The sequence below is a fragment of the Bos indicus x Bos taurus genome, chromosome 8, assembly GCF_003369695.1.
Source record: "Bos indicus x Bos taurus breed Angus x Brahman F1 hybrid chromosome 8, Bos_hybrid_MaternalHap_v2.0, whole genome shotgun sequence".
In the NCBI taxonomy this organism is placed as follows: domain Eukaryota; kingdom Metazoa; phylum Chordata; class Mammalia; order Artiodactyla; family Bovidae; genus Bos; species Bos indicus x Bos taurus.
The window spans coordinates 77,546,337-77,564,226 of record NC_040083.1 but is presented as its reverse complement, the minus strand read 5'-3'; the positions used below and the strand labels follow the sequence as shown (position 1 = coordinate 77,564,226).

The 17,890-nt window shown below is 42.8% G+C and overlaps 1 protein-coding gene across 2 annotated transcripts in view; it reads left to right on the top strand.

Moving 5' to 3' along the window:
• Positions 1-1,054: 1,054 nt before the first annotated feature.
• The window catches only part of SLC28A3 (solute carrier family 28 member 3), a 73,443-nt gene continuing 56,607 nt past the window's right edge, over positions 1,055-17,890 (top strand). Inside the window, exons 1-2 of one of the 2 annotated variants that reach the window (XM_027550131.1) lie at positions 1,055-1,143; positions 1,306-1,435. In XM_027550131.1, coding sequence (XP_027405932.1) covers positions 1,358-1,435 — 78 coding nt within the window. In that variant the 5' untranslated portion in view covers positions 1,055-1,143; positions 1,306-1,357. Of the gene's footprint in view, positions 1,144-1,230; positions 1,436-17,890 lie in introns of those variants that run through there. The other variant, XM_027550132.1, reaches the window with a different exon arrangement.

Sequence of the window (17,890 nt, the reverse complement as noted above, 5' to 3'; positions counted from 1 at the left end):
AAGAGAAAATAGCAACCACCCATAAAACCACAACCCAGGACTTTCCTGGTAGTGGTGGTACAGTGGCTGAGAGTCTGCCTGCCAATATAGGAGTCACATGTTCAATCCCTGGTCCAGGAAGATCGCACGTGCTATGGAACAGCTAAGCCCATGCACCGTAACTACTGAGACTGAACTCTAGAGCCTGGGAGCCACAACTACTGAGCCCACGTGCTGCGATTACTGGAGCCCAGGCACCACAAGGAAGAGTAGCCCCCATTCACCACAATTAGAGAAAATCTGAAAGCAGCAATGTAGACCCAGTGCAATCCCTATAAATAAATAAAATAAAACATGCAGAGGATTAAAAAAAAACACAACCCAGAAATAACCACTAGTAGTATTTGATATCTTCTTCCATTCTTTGTCTACTGACACAGCATTCAATTTATACATTTTAGTTTTTCACTTGACATAAACATTTTTCACATTTCCACATAGGCCTCACAATTACAATAATGAATAGATGTATGATAGTTCATTTTAAATGTACTAGGGGAAATTGCTGTTTTGGAAAAAAAAAAGTCCCACAGCTAAAAATTTCATAGAGGAAAGAATCTTTGAAGTTGGTCACTTTTCGTTTACTGCTACATCTTTGCATTTATTTTTAAGATATTTTGATCTGGACCATTTTTAAATTCTTAGAAGTCTTAAACACTAGACCATCAGGGAAGTGCCTCTAGGAGTTGAATTTTTGAAGCAACCCAATCCACCAGACCTGAATTTGACTTTTCACTGTGCATTCATTAGCCAAGTGGCCCTGAGCAAACCATTAACTTTTGTTACTCTGAGATTAACTGAGGTGATGTTCATGGACACCTCAGTTTTCCCTTGTTTCAGGATAAATCAAGACCACCATATGTAATGTCTAGAACCTGTGTTCACAGGTATTCTGTAGCACAGAATCCTGGTCACTTGGTAATTGCCAGCGCTTACGTTTCCTGCCACTCACCACTCCCAGTGTCCAACACTAGCACAGGAATTAGATTCTTTCACTCAAGACTGTAGAGAAAATGTCCTTTTCTGTTCTGAGCACCACAGGATTCTTCTTCCCTGAGTAAAAATGGACCGGCAGGAATGGGGATAATGAGAAGGAATAATAAGGTAGGTGGACCTGACCTGAAAGCGTCCACCCCGCCCCTCGCCACTCCTGCCCCACCCCAACCAGGCGATTTAGATCAAAGTTCCCAAACTGAATCGATGGCCTGGTGCCTATAACAGCAGGTGGCATTCTGACTTCAGCAGAGGCTGTGTTTGATTTCACAGGTACAGCGGATCTCCAGCCCAGACATCTGAAAAGACTCCGGAGCCCAAGTCCATGAGCAGCAAAATCTCTGTGGAGCTGCAGAGGGTGGCGGCCCTCCCAGCCCAGGGTTGCAGCAACACTGGCTTTCAGGTGAGCAGAGATTTTGTTTTATGTTTAAGACCAAGTAATTAATGTCCTTTCCTGGCCTTTCTGGCAAGTTTTTTCACTAAAGCAGAGGGGTTATTGTAATGCAATAAGGTTCTTAATGGTTCTCTTTAAGCCTATTATTCTTTCCTTCTTGGGTTGACAAACCTGAAAAGTCTCTTAACTCAACTTGTTTTGATCCCTGACCTGCCCTGTCACTTGAAAACAACACTGTGCTCTTCTGCCTGTGTTTAGGGCTCATATGGCATGGATATAGTATTTACCTACAGACAGTTTCCCAAAGAACTGGTGAGTGGGGAAGAATGGGAAAGAATCCAGATCCTGAACGTAGTCAGCACCTCAGAGTCCCTTCCTCTCTCTCTTTCTTTAAGTATACATGTGTATTCTTTTTTTCCCACCAAACTTCAAACTTTTTATTTTGTATTGGGATATAGTAAATTAACCAGGTTGTGGTAGTTTCAGGTGAAGAGCAAAGGGACTCAGCCTTAAATATCCTTCAACCCCCTCTCCCACCCAAGCTGGCATATAACATTGAGCAGAGCTCCAGTCCTTGTGGGTTATCCATTTTAAATATAGCAGTGTGTACTTGACCTTCCCAAACTCCCTAACTATACCTTCCCCCAGCAACCATAAGCTCATTTTCTAAGTCTATGAGTCTCTTTGTTTTGTAACTAAGTTCATTTGTATCATTTCTTTTTAGATTCCACATATAAGGGATGTCATACAATATTTCTCCTTCTCTGCCTGACTTACTTCACTCAGAATGGCACTCTCTAGTTTCATCCATGTTGCTGCAAATGGCATTATTTCATTCTTTTTAATGGCTAAGTATTATCCATTGTGTATATGTACCACATCTTCTTTATCCATCCCTCTGTCAATGGACATTGAGGTGGCTTCCATTTCTTGGCTATTGTAAATAGTGCTGCAATGAACATGGATACTTTTGGATCATGTTTTTTTTATGAATATATGCCCAGGAGTGAGATTGCAGGGTCATATGGTATCTCTATTTTTAGTTTTTTAAGGAACCTCCATACTGTTCTCCATAGTGGCTGTGCCAATTAACATTTCTACCAACACTGTAGGAGGGTTCCCTTCTCTCCACACCCCCTCCAGCATTTTCTGTTTGTGGATTTTTTGCTGATTGCCATTATGACTTGTGTGAGGTGATATTTCATCATAGTTTTGATTTGTATTTCTCTAATAACTAGCGGTGTTGAACATCTTTTTTGTGTGCCTGTTGGTCATCTGTATGTCCTTTTTGAAGAAATGTCTATTCAGATCAGAGTTCCTTTTTCTTAAACCAGGTATTAAATCCTCTGTCAGATCAGGCCTGGGTACCTGCCCCACACAGCTGGGTTTTGCAAACTGTCTTATGTCATCAACCAAAACTCACTGAGCGAGTAATGCTGCTTGGCCCAGGTCCATATGTCACAGGAGACTGTCACCAGAAAATACCAGGCTTTCTGATTGGGTCTGGGACAGGGATTTTTCAAGGCTCTTCCCAAGTATGCTTCCTTTCCTAAGCTGACACTCAACCTGGGAAGCCCATGTGAACAGATGTCAGAAATCCCTTAGGCTTCAACTTCGATACGCAAGCAAAACAAATGTTTAAGCAACAGCAAAGAAAGGAACAAGGAAGGTAAAAGGGTTTGACTCAACCCTGAGTTGTCCTGAGTCTTGCACAAGTTACTGTAGCCTCCCTGAGCCTCAGTTTCATCTGTGTATTTATCACAGTCATGCTTATCTCACAGGTTATAAGTGTAGGGGAGAGAAAATCTTTCCCTCTACTGCCTTAGATTCAGCCCCTGAGGTCTATGAATTAAACTGACAAATGGGAGATTAAATAGGAGAAAAGGCACACAAATTTTATTAATATTTTTAATTTTCTGTACACATAAACTTCACAGAAAGAAAGTAAAAATCCCAATGAAGCAGTAAGACTCAGAGGCTTATATATGTTTTTTAAAAGGATGATAAATTGTGGAGAAGTATATAGACAAAAGAAAGAGGGATTGGGCTTTTAGGGTCAATAAACTGTGGGGAAGTGACTAGGAAATACGTGGCGGTAACTACTGGAAGATAAGATTAAGATACCTGTGAGATGTCTCCTCACCACCTCTGCCTCCAGTGATACAGATTGTTTAAGCACTGACCAGGTTATCTGTCCAGTGCTAGACCTTCAATAAGAATTTCCAGAGACACCTATTTACTCAGCACGGTTGTTAACTGCCCCCTAGATATGGCCACCACTAGGGAGGGAGCCAATTCAAGAGGGAATAACACGCTATTCTGTGTCACAGATGTTCAGAGAACATCAGGTTTCGCTTAAGGGTAGGCAGGGATTTCCCAGATAAACAGGGAAGGTTGTGAACAGAGCATCTCCAACAAAGAGAATTGCCTGTGCCCTGGCCCAGGACCTGAAAGAGCCTGTGTGCTCTGGGTAGAGAGGATGTGGAGCTGGGGGGGTGAAGGGAGTGGGGGAGGCTGGTGTTAGACCATGTGGCCTCCATGTGTGCTCATCAGATGTTTGAGAAGGAAACGATCAAAATTTATATGATTAAAGTATTAAAGTACTCCAGCACTACTTAAAGGTGAACAGAAATGGGAAGAGATTTGTGTGTGGTTGAGACACCAGTTAGGTTAGTCTGATGGTCAGAACCAGGTTACAGGCAATGGAAACTGATGCTGGGTGACAGTATTAATACTAATTACAGGCTCCCCTGCAGTGGGATCGTCAGGGAGAGGAATAAGAGCTCCCCTGCCCGTGAATATTTCCACAACTTCCTCTGTAATATATGTAAACGATGTATGTACTCTATGTTTCTTAAAAAACGGTCTTAATTCACTCAGGCTGCTGTAACAAAACATTGTGTTGGCCAAAAAGTTCATTCAGGCTTTTCCCATAAAATCTTACAGGAAAACTCAAACAAACTTTTTGGCCAACCCAATATCTCGGACTAGGTGGCTTGTTATTGTTCAGCTGCTAAGTCATGTCTTGGTTTTTTGCAACCCTATGGACTACAGCACGCCAGGCTTCCCTGTCCTTCACCATCTTCTGGAGTTTGCTCAAACTCATGTCCATTGAGTCGATGATGCTCTCCAAGCAACTCATCCTCTGTTGCCCTCTTCCCCTGCCTTCAATCCTTCCCAGCATCAAGATCTTTTCCAATGAGTCAGCTCTTTGCATCGTGTGGCCAAAGTATTAGAGCTTCAGCTTCAGTCCTTCCATGAATATTCAGGGTTGATTTCCTTTAGGATTGACTGGTTTGATTTCCTTGCAGTCCAAAGGACTCTCAAGAGGCTTCTCCAGCACCACAGTTCAAAAGCATCGATGCTTAGCCTTCTTTATGGTCAAACTCTCACATCCATTCATGACTACTAGAAAAACCATAGCTTTGACTATACCGACCTTTGTTGACAAAGTCCCGAACAAACTTTTTGGCCAACCCAATATCTCTAACTGGGTGGCTTATTAACAGAAATGTATTTCTTGCAGTTCTGGAGGCTGAGAGGTCCAAGATAAAGGCATCAGCAGATTCAATATCTGGTGAGGCCCCCATTCTCACAAAGACAAAAATACCAGGGAGCTCTCTGAGGTCTTTTTTTATAGACACTAATCCCATTCTTGAGTTAATCACGTCCCAAAGTTTCCATCTCCTAACATACCACTCAGGGCATGAGATTTTCAAAATAGGAATCTGCAAGCGGGGCAAGGCATAAAGTAGAAAGTGCCTAGCACAATATGAACATAATAATAGTAGCTCTTGGTACTCAGGTTAAAAAGAGTGACACATCCACATTTCTAGCTTGAGATGTCAATTTGGAAGCGATTCCCTTTACAGACATAGAAAATCTAGGAATCAGGTTGGAGCAAGGAACAGAATGACTTCATTTTGAGGCCTGTTTGAAATTCAGATGACACCAAACATTCAGATAAAGATGGAGATGAAGCAGGAAGCTTCGTACACACCTGCACCAGAGCCTGGAAGGGACACTATACTTTGGGGGGGCTGTTAGCAGAGAGGTGGGCAAGGGCGTGGATGAGACCATGGGAAGGGAACCTGGGGAGCACCAGTGTTTCAGGAACTGGAAAGTCACAGGAAGAGAGGACAGAACCAGGTGAGGGGGAACAGTCTGGGGAAGCTGAGGGGAAAAGAACTGCAAGGTCAAAAGCAAAGACTCCTCCATGGAGGAGACAAGTTCATTTGATTTGCTAACTTGGATATCACTGGTCACTGGGGGGAGGGTGGGGGCTGGGGACAGTTTGTGTTGTGAGTAGGTGTTAAGAGCCTGGAGAAAATAAGGATAGAAAAGACATTCCTCTGGCAGAGGGGAGAGAGGTGGGCTCAGAAGAGGCAAGATCAGAGTTGTAGGCAGGGTTTTTCCAATCACTGTAAAATGTAACATGCAGAAAAACACATAAAACCAGATAGACAAGGTATTAAAAAATACCAGCCAGGTCAAGGAACAGGACACTGTCATCCCTCAGCTCGGACAGTCCCATCCTGCACATTCTGTTCAACTGCCTCCCTCCCTCAGGATAGCAAAATAAAATAGGGAACTCTAGTCAACATCTGGTAATAACCTACAATGAAATAATCTGGAAAAGAATATATAGACAGAACTGAATCACTTTGCTGTACACCTGAAACCACCAAAACGTTATATAAATCATCTATACTTCAATTTAAGAAAATAAAATAATGTGGTAATTCTGAAAAACAAGTACCTCCCCCCTTTCCGGGGTTTGTTGTTGTTGCTGTTGCCATTATGGTTCCTATTGGTTTGTTTATTGAATTAACTGAACTAATTCTATGGAGTCTGCGTTTATTGTCATGGGGTCGCTAAGAGTCAGACACGACTGAGCAACTTCACTTTCACTTTTCACTTTCATGCATTGGAGAAGGAAATGGCAACCCACTCCAGTGTTCTTGCCTGGAGAATCCCAGGGACGGGGGAGCCTGGTGGGCTGCCGTCTATGGGGTCGCACAGAGTCCGACACGACTGAAGCGACTTAGTAGCAGCAGCAACAGCAGCCACTAAAGGCTCTGTTCAGTGAGTTTAATAATTAGTTATGGATCTGACATAAATTCCCAAGTGCCTGAAACCAGTCAATGTCCCAGTCCGTGATAGGGGCTCTGGGACTGCTGGGGAGGTTGTCCGAAGTCCTCCAGCAGGCCAGCTCCAATTCCGTGTTTACTTGACTCCCTGCTTCTGCTGAATTTCCACATCAGCCAGAGATGAGAATTTTAATTTTTCTCAGATCTTTCTCAGGCATGTCCCTGGGCTTCTAGTTTCCCTTATGGATATCTCATTCTCCAACTTTTCCTTTACATTTTTGTTTATCTTGCTGTTTTCTCCAACTGTCATCACCATCTCAGGCAGCTGCCTCCGATGTTAAACCATGGCCCTCAGGGAAATAGTATTGGGTGAACGATGACTCAGGAGAGACAGGTTTGATCCCTGGGTTGGAAGAACTGCTGGAGGAGTGCATGGCAACCCACTCCAGTTTTCTTGCCTGGAGAATCCCATGGACAGAGGAGCCTGGTGGCCTACAGTCCATAGCGTCACAAAGAGTTGGACACGACTGAAGTGACTTTGCATGCATACACTTACACAAATGCAGACTCAGATTAAATAAAGACAAGCCTTGTGAGTGGGAATTGCCGAGAAACTGCAGGACAGGTCAAACAAGGGCTGTGATCTTGAAACTAGACTTTGGGAGAGTGACATTCCCATTTTGCCTCTTCCTTAGGATGCTAGGCTGCTTAGTTTTCACTGCTATTTCAGTTGTTTTTCAAGGTCATCATGACTCTGGGGAGAGTGGAATAGGACTAGAGAGTTCAGACACCACAAAGCCTGCAGTTCTGAGATTCAGTCATTTTATTTGGAAAAAATACTCTCTGGATTGTCATAAGCCTTTGGTTAATTTCCAGAGCTCCGAAAAAGTGATTTTGACAATTTTTCCAGTGTTCTTGTTGCCTTTATGAAGGTAAGGAATTTGAGATGTTCTTACTCCATCATTCCTGCCAATGGTACCAATAACCTTAGGATTTTTTTTTTTTTAATTTGGGCTGGGGGGGTCTTCTTTTCTGCATGGGCCTTCTCTCCAGTTGTGGCAAGCAGGGACTACTCTCAAGTTGCAGCTCCCTGACTCTAGAGTATAAGCTCAGTATTTGAGGCACATGGTCCTAGTTGCTCCAAGATGTAAGGGATCTTCCCAGGTCTTGAACCAGTGTCTCCTGTATTGGCAGGCAGACTCTTTACCACTGACCCACCAGGGAAGCCCAATAACCTGAGATTTAAATAGCAAAGTTAGACATGTCATAAAGGAGTATGTGTATGATTAAATGATGAATGGTTCTAGCCACATCTGAGGCTTCAGGAGAGTGTGAGTAGCTTTGGGAGGAATGCACCAGATGATCAGTCATGAGTACAGCAAGGACTAAGGTTCTGAGGCTTACAGCCATCATGGCTGCCTTTTACCATGGGGAAGAATTCAGGCATCTAATGGTCACAGGAAAAGGAAAGGAGAAGCGGGAGATTAAATGGTTTATTTTCCTACCATGAATATCCCTTCTGATTCTAAGAGGCTTCTTTTGAGGTTTTACATGTTGGTTGCATGGAGTAAAACCTGATTTGTTATCTGTCTCTGGTCCTGATTGTCATGCAGGTGTCATGTCAGTGATGACTAAAAGCCCTTGATCAGTCATGGGAACACCAATTGAAACTGGCTCACAGGGCATTGTGTGCTGCCAACACAGCCCCAACCTCCACACCTCTAAAGGATGGGCTGCCAAGGTTTTCAGGAAAATGTTCTTACCTCAGTTAAGACAGATCCAAGACTGGTTACCAGGCTTCCTCTCTCTCTCTCTCTGTTTTACCACTGATTATAAAACTTCCACTCCATAAGCTCTTAATTTAAAAGGAAGACAGTGATGCTTGCAGACCCATTTTATCTAGACACTGTTGATGTTGATGACAAACTAGCCCCCGGATGCTAACTGAACTGTTATTTGTCAAAAAATATCAAAGATGGGAGAATTTGAAATTTTATATAGAACAAATTATTGGGAGCATGAAATCTCTATCATGCCACAGAAATTTGGAATTTTGTTTTCATATTGCAGATTTAGGCAGACATAGAACAGCATGATTTTCACTTAAAGCCAGGCTCTGGAGTTGGAGGCGTCTAAATTCACTCCACACGTGGGCTAAGACCTTTGACCCAGAAGCCATTTATAGTCTTGGCATGCCTGGTCATACTTTCTTTTTCCTTTGAAAATCAGAAAGAAAGAGAAGGTAAAAATGTCTTATATCCTTTGACAATAAATAGAAGTTTCTTATGAAAATCCTGGGAGTCACAAGGTTAAGAAAACTCTCATGGGTTTTCAGGAACAAAGGAGATGATTACTGGGAATGATTGTCAGGAAATATACCTGAAGATACCTTGGTGTTCCTTCCAATCTCCTGGTTTTATAAATTCAAGCCTTTGTTTGTTTCATTCCTTCCAAGAGCCAAAACTCTTTCAACATAAAGCATAACATTTATTGATTCAACAAAAATTTATTGAGTTCTGACCTCATGCCAGACATTATACTAGGAGCTGAAAACAGGCAGCTTCTGTTAGGTTAAATTAGGTAACAGTGGCAAAGTAGCACAACATAGTCTGCAAAGAGTGCTATTCATGATGCAAGGAGGTGAGCTCCCCTAGACTGGGAGTTGGAGAAAATTTCCTAAATGTTCAAAATGCGTATCTACAGGCTTTCATTCCCTCACTAACTCATTCTACAAATATCTTTTGAGCACCTACTCTGAGCTGTTGCTGTTGTTGTTCAGTCGCTATGTTGGGTTCGACCCTTTTCCCTGTCCTTCACTATCTCCCAGAGTTTGCTCAGACTCTGAGTCCATTGAGTCGATGATGCTATCCAAGCAACTCATCTTCTGTTGCCCCCTTCTGCTACTGCCTTCAGTCTTTCCCAGCATCGGGGTCTTTTGCAATGAGTTGGCTCTTCACATCAAGAGGCCAAAGTATATGGAGCTTCAGCTTGAGCATCAGTCCTTTCAGTGAATATTCGGGGTTGATTTCCTTTAGGATTGACTGGTTTGATTTCCCTGCAGTCCAAGGGATTCTCACACATCTTCTCCAGCACAATTAAAAGCCATCAATTCTTTGGTGCTCAGCCTTCTCTATGGCCCAATACTCACATCCATACATGACTACTGGAAAAACCATAGTTTTGACTACGCAGACCTTTGAGCTGAGTGGATGGAAAATGCTCATTAGGGCCCAAAGGGTATAATTCCCCAGGCCACCATGTCAAGAACTATTTTTTTCATATGACATTATATGGAGAAGTCAGGGCCCTGAATGAAAAGATTATGAGAGACATGAACAGGAAGATGGAGAGGGTGGTAACAAGAGGCATACAGGAATAGAGGACAGTTTTTTATTTACCTCATGGCTCTTTGCTAATTTCAAAATCTTGGTCCCAAGAATCTAAAACCAATATGTTTACATTTAAAACTGAATTTCTATACTCTGTGGACTTAGGAACATTCTAGAATAAGTTAGCCAGCCAGATTATAAGAGGTTGCAACTAAAGTCATGGAAAAAATTCCTTATTGAGAGGGAGGGATAAATTAGGATTACATATACACACTACTGGGCTTCCCCGGTGGCTCAGCTGGTAAAGAATCCGCCTGCAGTGTGGGAGACCTGGGTTCAATCCCTGGGTTGGGAAGATTCCCTGGAGAAGAAAAAGGCTACCCACTCCAGTATTCTGGCCTGGAGAATTTCATGAACTAAGTCCATGGGGTTGCAAAGAGTCGGACACAACTGAGCAACTTTCACTTTCACTATACACACTGCTGCTGCTGCTGCTGCTAAGTCTTTTCAGTCGTGTCCGACCCTGTGCGACCCCATAGACGGCAGCCCACCAGGCTCTGCCGTCCCTGGGATTCTCCAGGCAAGAACCCTAGAGTGGGTTGCCATTTCCTTCTCCAATGCATGAAAGTGAAAAGTGAAAGTGAAGTCGCTCAGTCGTGTCCAACTCTTAGCCACCCCATACACGGAGGTCCAGCCCCGGTAGGATCCAGGGATTCCCTCGGGAGGACGGCGTCGGCGATTAAAAGATAAATAATAGATAAAAGGAGAAAGAGGGAAAGAATTTTGCAGTTAAGAAAATAGAGGAGAGAAAAGAGGCTAATATTCCTTGGTTTACGCAGAAAGCTAATAAAGCCCCAGCACAGGACTTGCTCTGTTCACGTAGGCCGCAGGCACCCTCTCGAATCTCGGAAGGTGCCCTACCCTGGGCACCTTCTTGAGTGGGTCTTAGAAGCCCAGGCAGGAAAGTGAATGCAGAGAGCCCCTGCGCTCCATGGAATCAGCCTGAATAGGAAAAGGAAAGAGAAAGAACGACATGGGGAGACCGAGCTTCGGTGAGCAAGGCCCGCACTTTATTTTCCAAAGTAGTTTTTATACCTTAAGTTGTGCATAGATGATAATGGGGGAAGGGATAGAGTCAGGCAAGGTCAGCAGTCCTTGATCCTTATCGAAGCCAGGCTTTCTTCCTGCAAACTTATCATATGCAAAAGTTTTAGGTGATTTACATCATCTTCTGGCCAGGAAGCCTGTTAACATTTTATGACCCTTTTCCTCAGAAAACTTATTTTTCTCCAAAGGTGATAATCCTAAAGTCAGGCGTCACCCTCCAAAAGCATTAGATAAAGTTGCATACCTATAGGGCAAAAGTGGTGGGCTATAACAAGAAAAGAATTAACTCAAGGGTCCAAGGTTACAAACATTAAAGCTACTACTTACATGTCTATACACCAGCTATATTAATCAATACACTCCCAGGGACACAGTAGGTAAGGGATATGGAAACTTGGCAGCAAGCATTAGCTCAACAAAGAAATCCTCTACTAATTCTATTTAGCAATTTTAGAGTTTTAAATTGATTTTCTTACAGAGAAAGGTAGTCAGGGATAGATCCCGTTAATGTCAGAAGAGTTGGTGAAAGTCGTAAAATAGTAAAACAGACAGATTTTGGTTTTGGGGTAAATGCTCAGGCAGGCCCAGAGGGGCACCCCTAGAGTTCTGGCTCGACTTGCCCACAAGAACTCTCCCACATGACCTTTGTCATGGGTGGGGACTCCCGTGTTGGCTCCCGGCACCCACGGACTGCAGCCCACCAGGCTCCTCCATCCATGGGATTTTCCAGGCAAGAGTACTGGAGTGGGGTGCCATTGCCTTCTCCCACTATACACACTACTATATATAAAATAGATACATAACAAAGACCTATTGTATAGCATAGGGAACTATAGTCAAAATCTAGAGATCTCTTCAAGAAAATTAGAGATACCAAGGGAACATTTCATGCAAAGATGGGCTCAATAAAGGACAGAAATGGTATGGACCTAACAGAAGCGGAAGATATTAAGAACAGGTGGCAAGTATACACAGAAGAACTGTACAAAAAAGATCTTCATGACCCAGATAATTATGATGGTGTGATCACTCACCTAGAGCCAGACATCCTGGAATGTGCAGTCAAGCGGGCCTTAGAAAGCATCACTATGAACAAAGCTAGTGGAGGTGATGGAATTCCAGTTGAGCTATTCCAAATCCTGAAAGATGATGCTGTGAAAGTGCTGCACTCAATATGCCCGCAAATTTGGAAAACTCAGCAGGGGCCACAGGACTGGAAAAGGTCAGTTTTCATTCCAATCCCAAAGAAAGGCAATGCCAAAGAATGCTCAAACTACCGCACAATTGCACTCATCTCACACGCTACTAAAGTAATGCTCAAAATTCTCCAAGCCAGGCTTCAGCAATACGTGAACCGTGAACTTCCAGATGTTCAAGCTGGTTTTAGAAAAGGCAGAGGAACCAGAGATCAAATTGCCAACATCCGCTGGATCATGGAAAAAGCAAGAGAGTTCCAGAAAAACATCTATTTCTGCTTATTGACTATGCCAAAGCCTTTGACTGTGTGGATCACAATAAACTGTGGAAAATTCTGAAAGAGATGGGAATACCAGACCACCTGACCTGCCTCTTGAGAAATCTGTATGCAGGTCAGGAAGCAACAGTTAGAACTGGACATGGAACAACAGACTGGTTCCAAATAGGAAAAGGAGTTCGTCAAGGCTGTATATTGTCACCCTGCTTATTTAATTTCTATGCAGAGTACATCATGAGAAACGCTGGACTGGAAGAAGCACAAGCTGGAATCAAGATTGCCGGGAGAAATCTCAATAACCTCAGATATGCAGATGACACCACCCTTATGACAGAAAGTGAAGAGGAACTTAAAAGCCTCTTGATGAAAGTGAAAGTGGAGAGTGAAAAAGTTGGCTTAAAGCTCAACATTCAGAAAACGAAGATCATGGCATCTGGTCCCATCACTTCATGGGAAATAGATGGGGAAACAGTGGAAACAGTGTCAGACTTTATTTTTTTGGGCTCCAAAATCTCTACAGTTGGTGACTGCAGCCATGAAATTAAAAGACGCTTACTCCTTGGAAGGAAAGTTATGAGCAACCTAGATAGCATATTGAAAAGCAGAGACATTACTTTGCCAACAAAGGTCCCTCTAGTCAAGGCTATGGTTTTTCCTGTGGTCATGTATGGATGTGAGAGTTGGACTATAAAGAAAGCTGAGCGCCGAAGAATTGATGCTTTTGAACTGTGGTGTTGGAGAAGACTCTTGAGAGTCCCTTGGACTGCAAGGAGATCCAACCAGTCCATTCTAAAGGAGATCAGTCCTGGGTGTTTTTTGGAAGGAATGATGCTAAAGCTGAAACTCCAGTACTTTGGCCACCTCATGCGAAGAGTTGACTCATTGGAAAAGACTCTGATGCTGGGAGGGATTGGGGGCAGGAGGAGAAGGGGATGACAGAGGATGAGATGGCTGGATGGCATCACTGACTCGATGGATGTGAGTCTGAGTGAACTCCGGGAGTTGGTGATGGACAGGGAGACCTGGCGTGCCTCGATTCATGGGGTCACAAAGAGTCAGACACGACTGAGCGACTGAACTGAACTGAACTGAATATATATATGAGTCATTTTGCTCTACTCCTGAAACTAACATATGTTAAAAATCAACTATACAACAATTAAATATATATGTATATTTCTCTATGAAACATGATCAGAAAGTAACCCATTAATATGAGACAAGGCTCTTTGCATCATGAGAAAGTGTCAGTCACAGTCTAAAAGGGGCCAGAATAGGCATTAACAGCTCCCCTTCTGGACCACACAGTTACCTTACTCTGCTGACCTGCTCAGCTTTGGAAATGTACTGATCATCCTACACTGTCATCCATATTACTTTATAACTTCTCTAGCTTTTAAAAAATCTTTATTTTTCTAATTCTAGTTATTGCATTCTGAGTTTCTCATCCACTCAAGACTAAAGGTTCAGGAACATATACAAGGAGTAAGTTGGTTAGAGAGTATTGGTCTGACTTGTGCAGCCAGGGAGGTTTGAAACAAAGTATTTGCTTAATTGAGGGGCAGATGCAGGCAAGCAAAGCAGGAGAGAAGCAAAGGTCTAGAAACAGGGTATGTTGGATCCAGCAAAGAGGGGCAGATTCAACAAAGGACGTTTCCAGGAAACTGCATATTTGTGGCTTTCTGTTGCCCCACATGGCCACTTCCTTGTTCCCTTGCAGAGTACAAGGTCTTTAGGTCAGGGAAGAAGGAAGAAAGGAGTAGGAACGGAAGAATTTAGAAAAGCACAGGTGGGAGTAAGAAGTAGTCTGCAATGTTCCAAGCACTGGCCTTAGCGTATGTGACTTTGACCTTGGCTGGAGATGGCAAAGGGACTCTCATTAAGGAAGAAGAAGGGGAGAGAAAGGGGGTGAACTCGAAAAAAGCCAGACTGTTGGGGGTTGGGGAAAGTGAGGATAACAGGACACAGATACTGAGGTTGAAAGCTACATATTAAATTATTCTGAGGAGGGCAAAACCCCTTGGATCGAAACTTCAGAACTAGACTACTAGTTCTGTGATTTGGGCACACTACCTAACTTCTTTTTTTTTTTTTTTTTGGTCTTCACTGCAGTGTTCAGTCTTCTCTAGTTGCTGCTCACAGGCTTTAGAGCGTGGGCCCAGCAGTTGAGGTACATGGATTTAACTGCCCAACAACATGTGAGATCTTGGTTCCCTGACCACAGACTAAACCTGCGTCCCCTGCATTGGAAGTCAGATTCTTAACCACAGGACCAGCAAGGAACTCCCAAGTTACATAACTTCTATACCTATTTTCTCATCCAAAAATAGTTACTGATACCCTGCATCATAAGACTTTTGTGAAATTAATGTAAAGCGCTGCTGCTGCTGCTAAGTTACTTCAGTCATGTCCAACTCTGTGTGACCCCATAGATGGCCGCCCACCAGGCTCCTCTGTCCCTGGGATTCTCTATGCAAGAATACTGGAGTGGGTTGCCATTTCCTTCTCCAATGCATGCCTGCATGCTAAGTCGATTCAGTTGTGTCCAATTCTGTGCAACCCTATGGACTGCAACTCACCAGGCTCCTCTGTCCACAGGATTCTCTATGCAAGAATACTGGAGTGGGTTGCCATTGCCTTCTCCAAATGTAAAGCACTGGTACCTAACAAATGCTCAAGTATTTATTACTAATGCTCAAGTAACTATTATTTAAACCATTTAGGTGGGAAGGCTATTTTGGTGCAGGTGAAACCACATTTTGAACTCTAAGTGTGAAGTCTGTCTCTTCTTATAGCAAATCTTGGCATCCACCCATGGAAAAACTGAGAGATGCCAGCAAGCAGATCTGAATTGTTACCATGTCAACTGAACATAAAACCTTATGTCCCTGAGGTCCCCCAGCACCCTGGAGAGCTCAGCTCTCAATACCTGGGGCTCTTCACAGCACTTTAAAAAGTGATTTACAAATATTTTGGTTTATTCTGGGGCTTCACCAGTGACTCAGAAGTAGAGAATCCACCTGCAATGCAGGAGCTGCAGAAGACACAGGTTTGATCCCTGGGTCAGGAAGATCCTCCTGGAGTAGGAAATGGTAATCCACTCCAGTATTCTTGCCTGGAAATTTTTCATGGACAGGAAGAGCCTGGGGGGCTGCAATCCATGGGGTCACAAAGAGTCAGACATGACTGAGCACGTGCAAGCACTACTGATATTTTGGTTCATTTTGATTCATGTTCTATTTAGTCAAATGAATTTCTTTTTAAAATTTTTTGTATACTGTAAGTTTCTAGCACTTAATTAGCACTCTGTGGAAAGAAGTGCTTAATGGCTAACATAATTTTGAAGTGAAGTGAAGTGAAGTAAAAGTCGCTCAGTCATGTTCAACTCTTTGCAATCCCATGGACTATACAGTCCATGAAATTCTCCAGGCCAGAGTACTGGAGTGGGTAGCCGTTCCCTTCTTTAGGATATTCCCAACCCAGGGACTGAACCTAGGTCTCCCGCACTGCAGGCAGATTCTTTACCAGCTGAGCTACCAGGGAAGCCAAAAACCAAAATTTTTCCAATTGTGAGCAAAGTCAAATGCCTACGACATAATGATATGCTATAAAAATCCCATGGACAGAGGAGCCTGGTAGGCTGCAGTCCATTGGGTCACGAACAGTAGGACACGACTGAGTGACCTCACTTTGACTTTTCACTTTCATGCATTGGAGAAGGAAATGGCAACCCACTCCAGTGTTCTTGCCTGAAGAATCCCAGGGACAGCAGAGCCTGGTGGGCTGCCATCTGTGGAGTCACACAGAGTTGGACACAACTGAAGCGACTTAGTAGCAGTAGTAGCATAAAATACTGGATTCTAAGTAAGGATAATATTTAGAAATAAATGACCATAACTCCCCACAGTAACTCAAGAATCAGGCATGACTAACCCAGACTTTATCCTGCAGGTGATTCAGGCTTTAGCATAAAACAACCTGCTTTGTTGTTGTTGTTGTTGTTTTCCCACACCGAATAGCTTGTGGGATCTTAGTTCCCTGACCAGGGATTGAATCTGGGCCCCCTGCAGTGGAAGCTCAGAGTCCTAACCACTGGACCACCATGGAAGTCCCTGAAACACACCTTTACATGAAGAGGGCTGGAGAGTGGCTGAAACAGGAACTGAAAGTAGACTTGGGGTTGATTTCACTGAACTTGCAGGAAGGTCCCAAGGAATACCCACTATATAAACCAATCATTGCAAAAACAAAGCAGGATTTTGCATCGCTTAGGGGATACTCAAGGTATGACAAGATGAAGGTATCATTAATGATATCCAATGTCTCTTGATACCATCCACATCTCTTCTTCCCTCTTTCCCTTTTCTTCCTTCTTACTCTGTCTTTCTCCAATAATAGACATTAATGAAGAGCTGAAGCTATGTTTTCTGCTGTTAATTTTAGAAATGAAATTAAGAAATTAATTGAAAGAATAAAGTCATTTAGTGATTTGTCTGACCAAATTGCTTCACAGACAAGTGTTATATTCTTCACAGTTTTTGTATAAGTATTAGACCATACTTAATTGTAATTTTTCTGTGTGTATGATTAACAGGTCTTTTATTGGTAGTAAACAATCAGAATAGTATATATGCAGTATTTAGTAGACACAATAAAAGTTAAGAAATTCAAAACCTGTGTAAAACAAAACACTGGAGAAAAAAATCAGACAGCTCAAGAGATACAGTGGGAAAGGTCCTCACCATCCTTTGATTGCACCTTGTACTCTGTACCCAACAGAACTTACCATACTTACCAAAATAAGAAATACAGATTTTTTAGTATTGAGTGTATTTAAGAGGATTAAACACATTTTCTAAGAATTTCACAATGACAAATAAGTGATCCTTTTGCTGGTAAAGCAGACTGAAGTAGGGAAAGGAAATTAACTTGTATTCTGTAACCATTTTAAATAATTTCTCATTTTTCAAACTGCTTTTATAGCAGAAGTACTTTACTCTTTCACAATATTAATTACTTTGCTGTACATGAAAGCCTGTGGTAGGCTGATTATACAATAAGACTACAAACAACCAGGAGTACTTTTCTGATGTCAGAAGAGTACACAAGACTGAAATATCTCCAAAAGTACATTAAAAACTCATCAGCATAAACATCAAAAGTGAAAGTGAAGTCGCTCAGTCGTGTCCGACTCTTTGCAACCCCATGGACTGCAGCCTACCAGGCTCCTCTGTCCATGGGATTTTCCAGGCAAAAGTACTGGAGTGGGGTGCCATTTCCTTCAAAGTACGTTACAAATATAATCAGGAAAAAAACGCAATTGCTAAAATGTGGTTTAGAGAAGAGCCACTGTCTACCCATGGCTTCAAGTGGCAATTAGCGTTCCTAGCAAGTTTAGATGCCTTTACATTTACATGGTCTTGTATGGATGTGAGAGTTGGACTGTAAAGAAACTGAGCGCAGA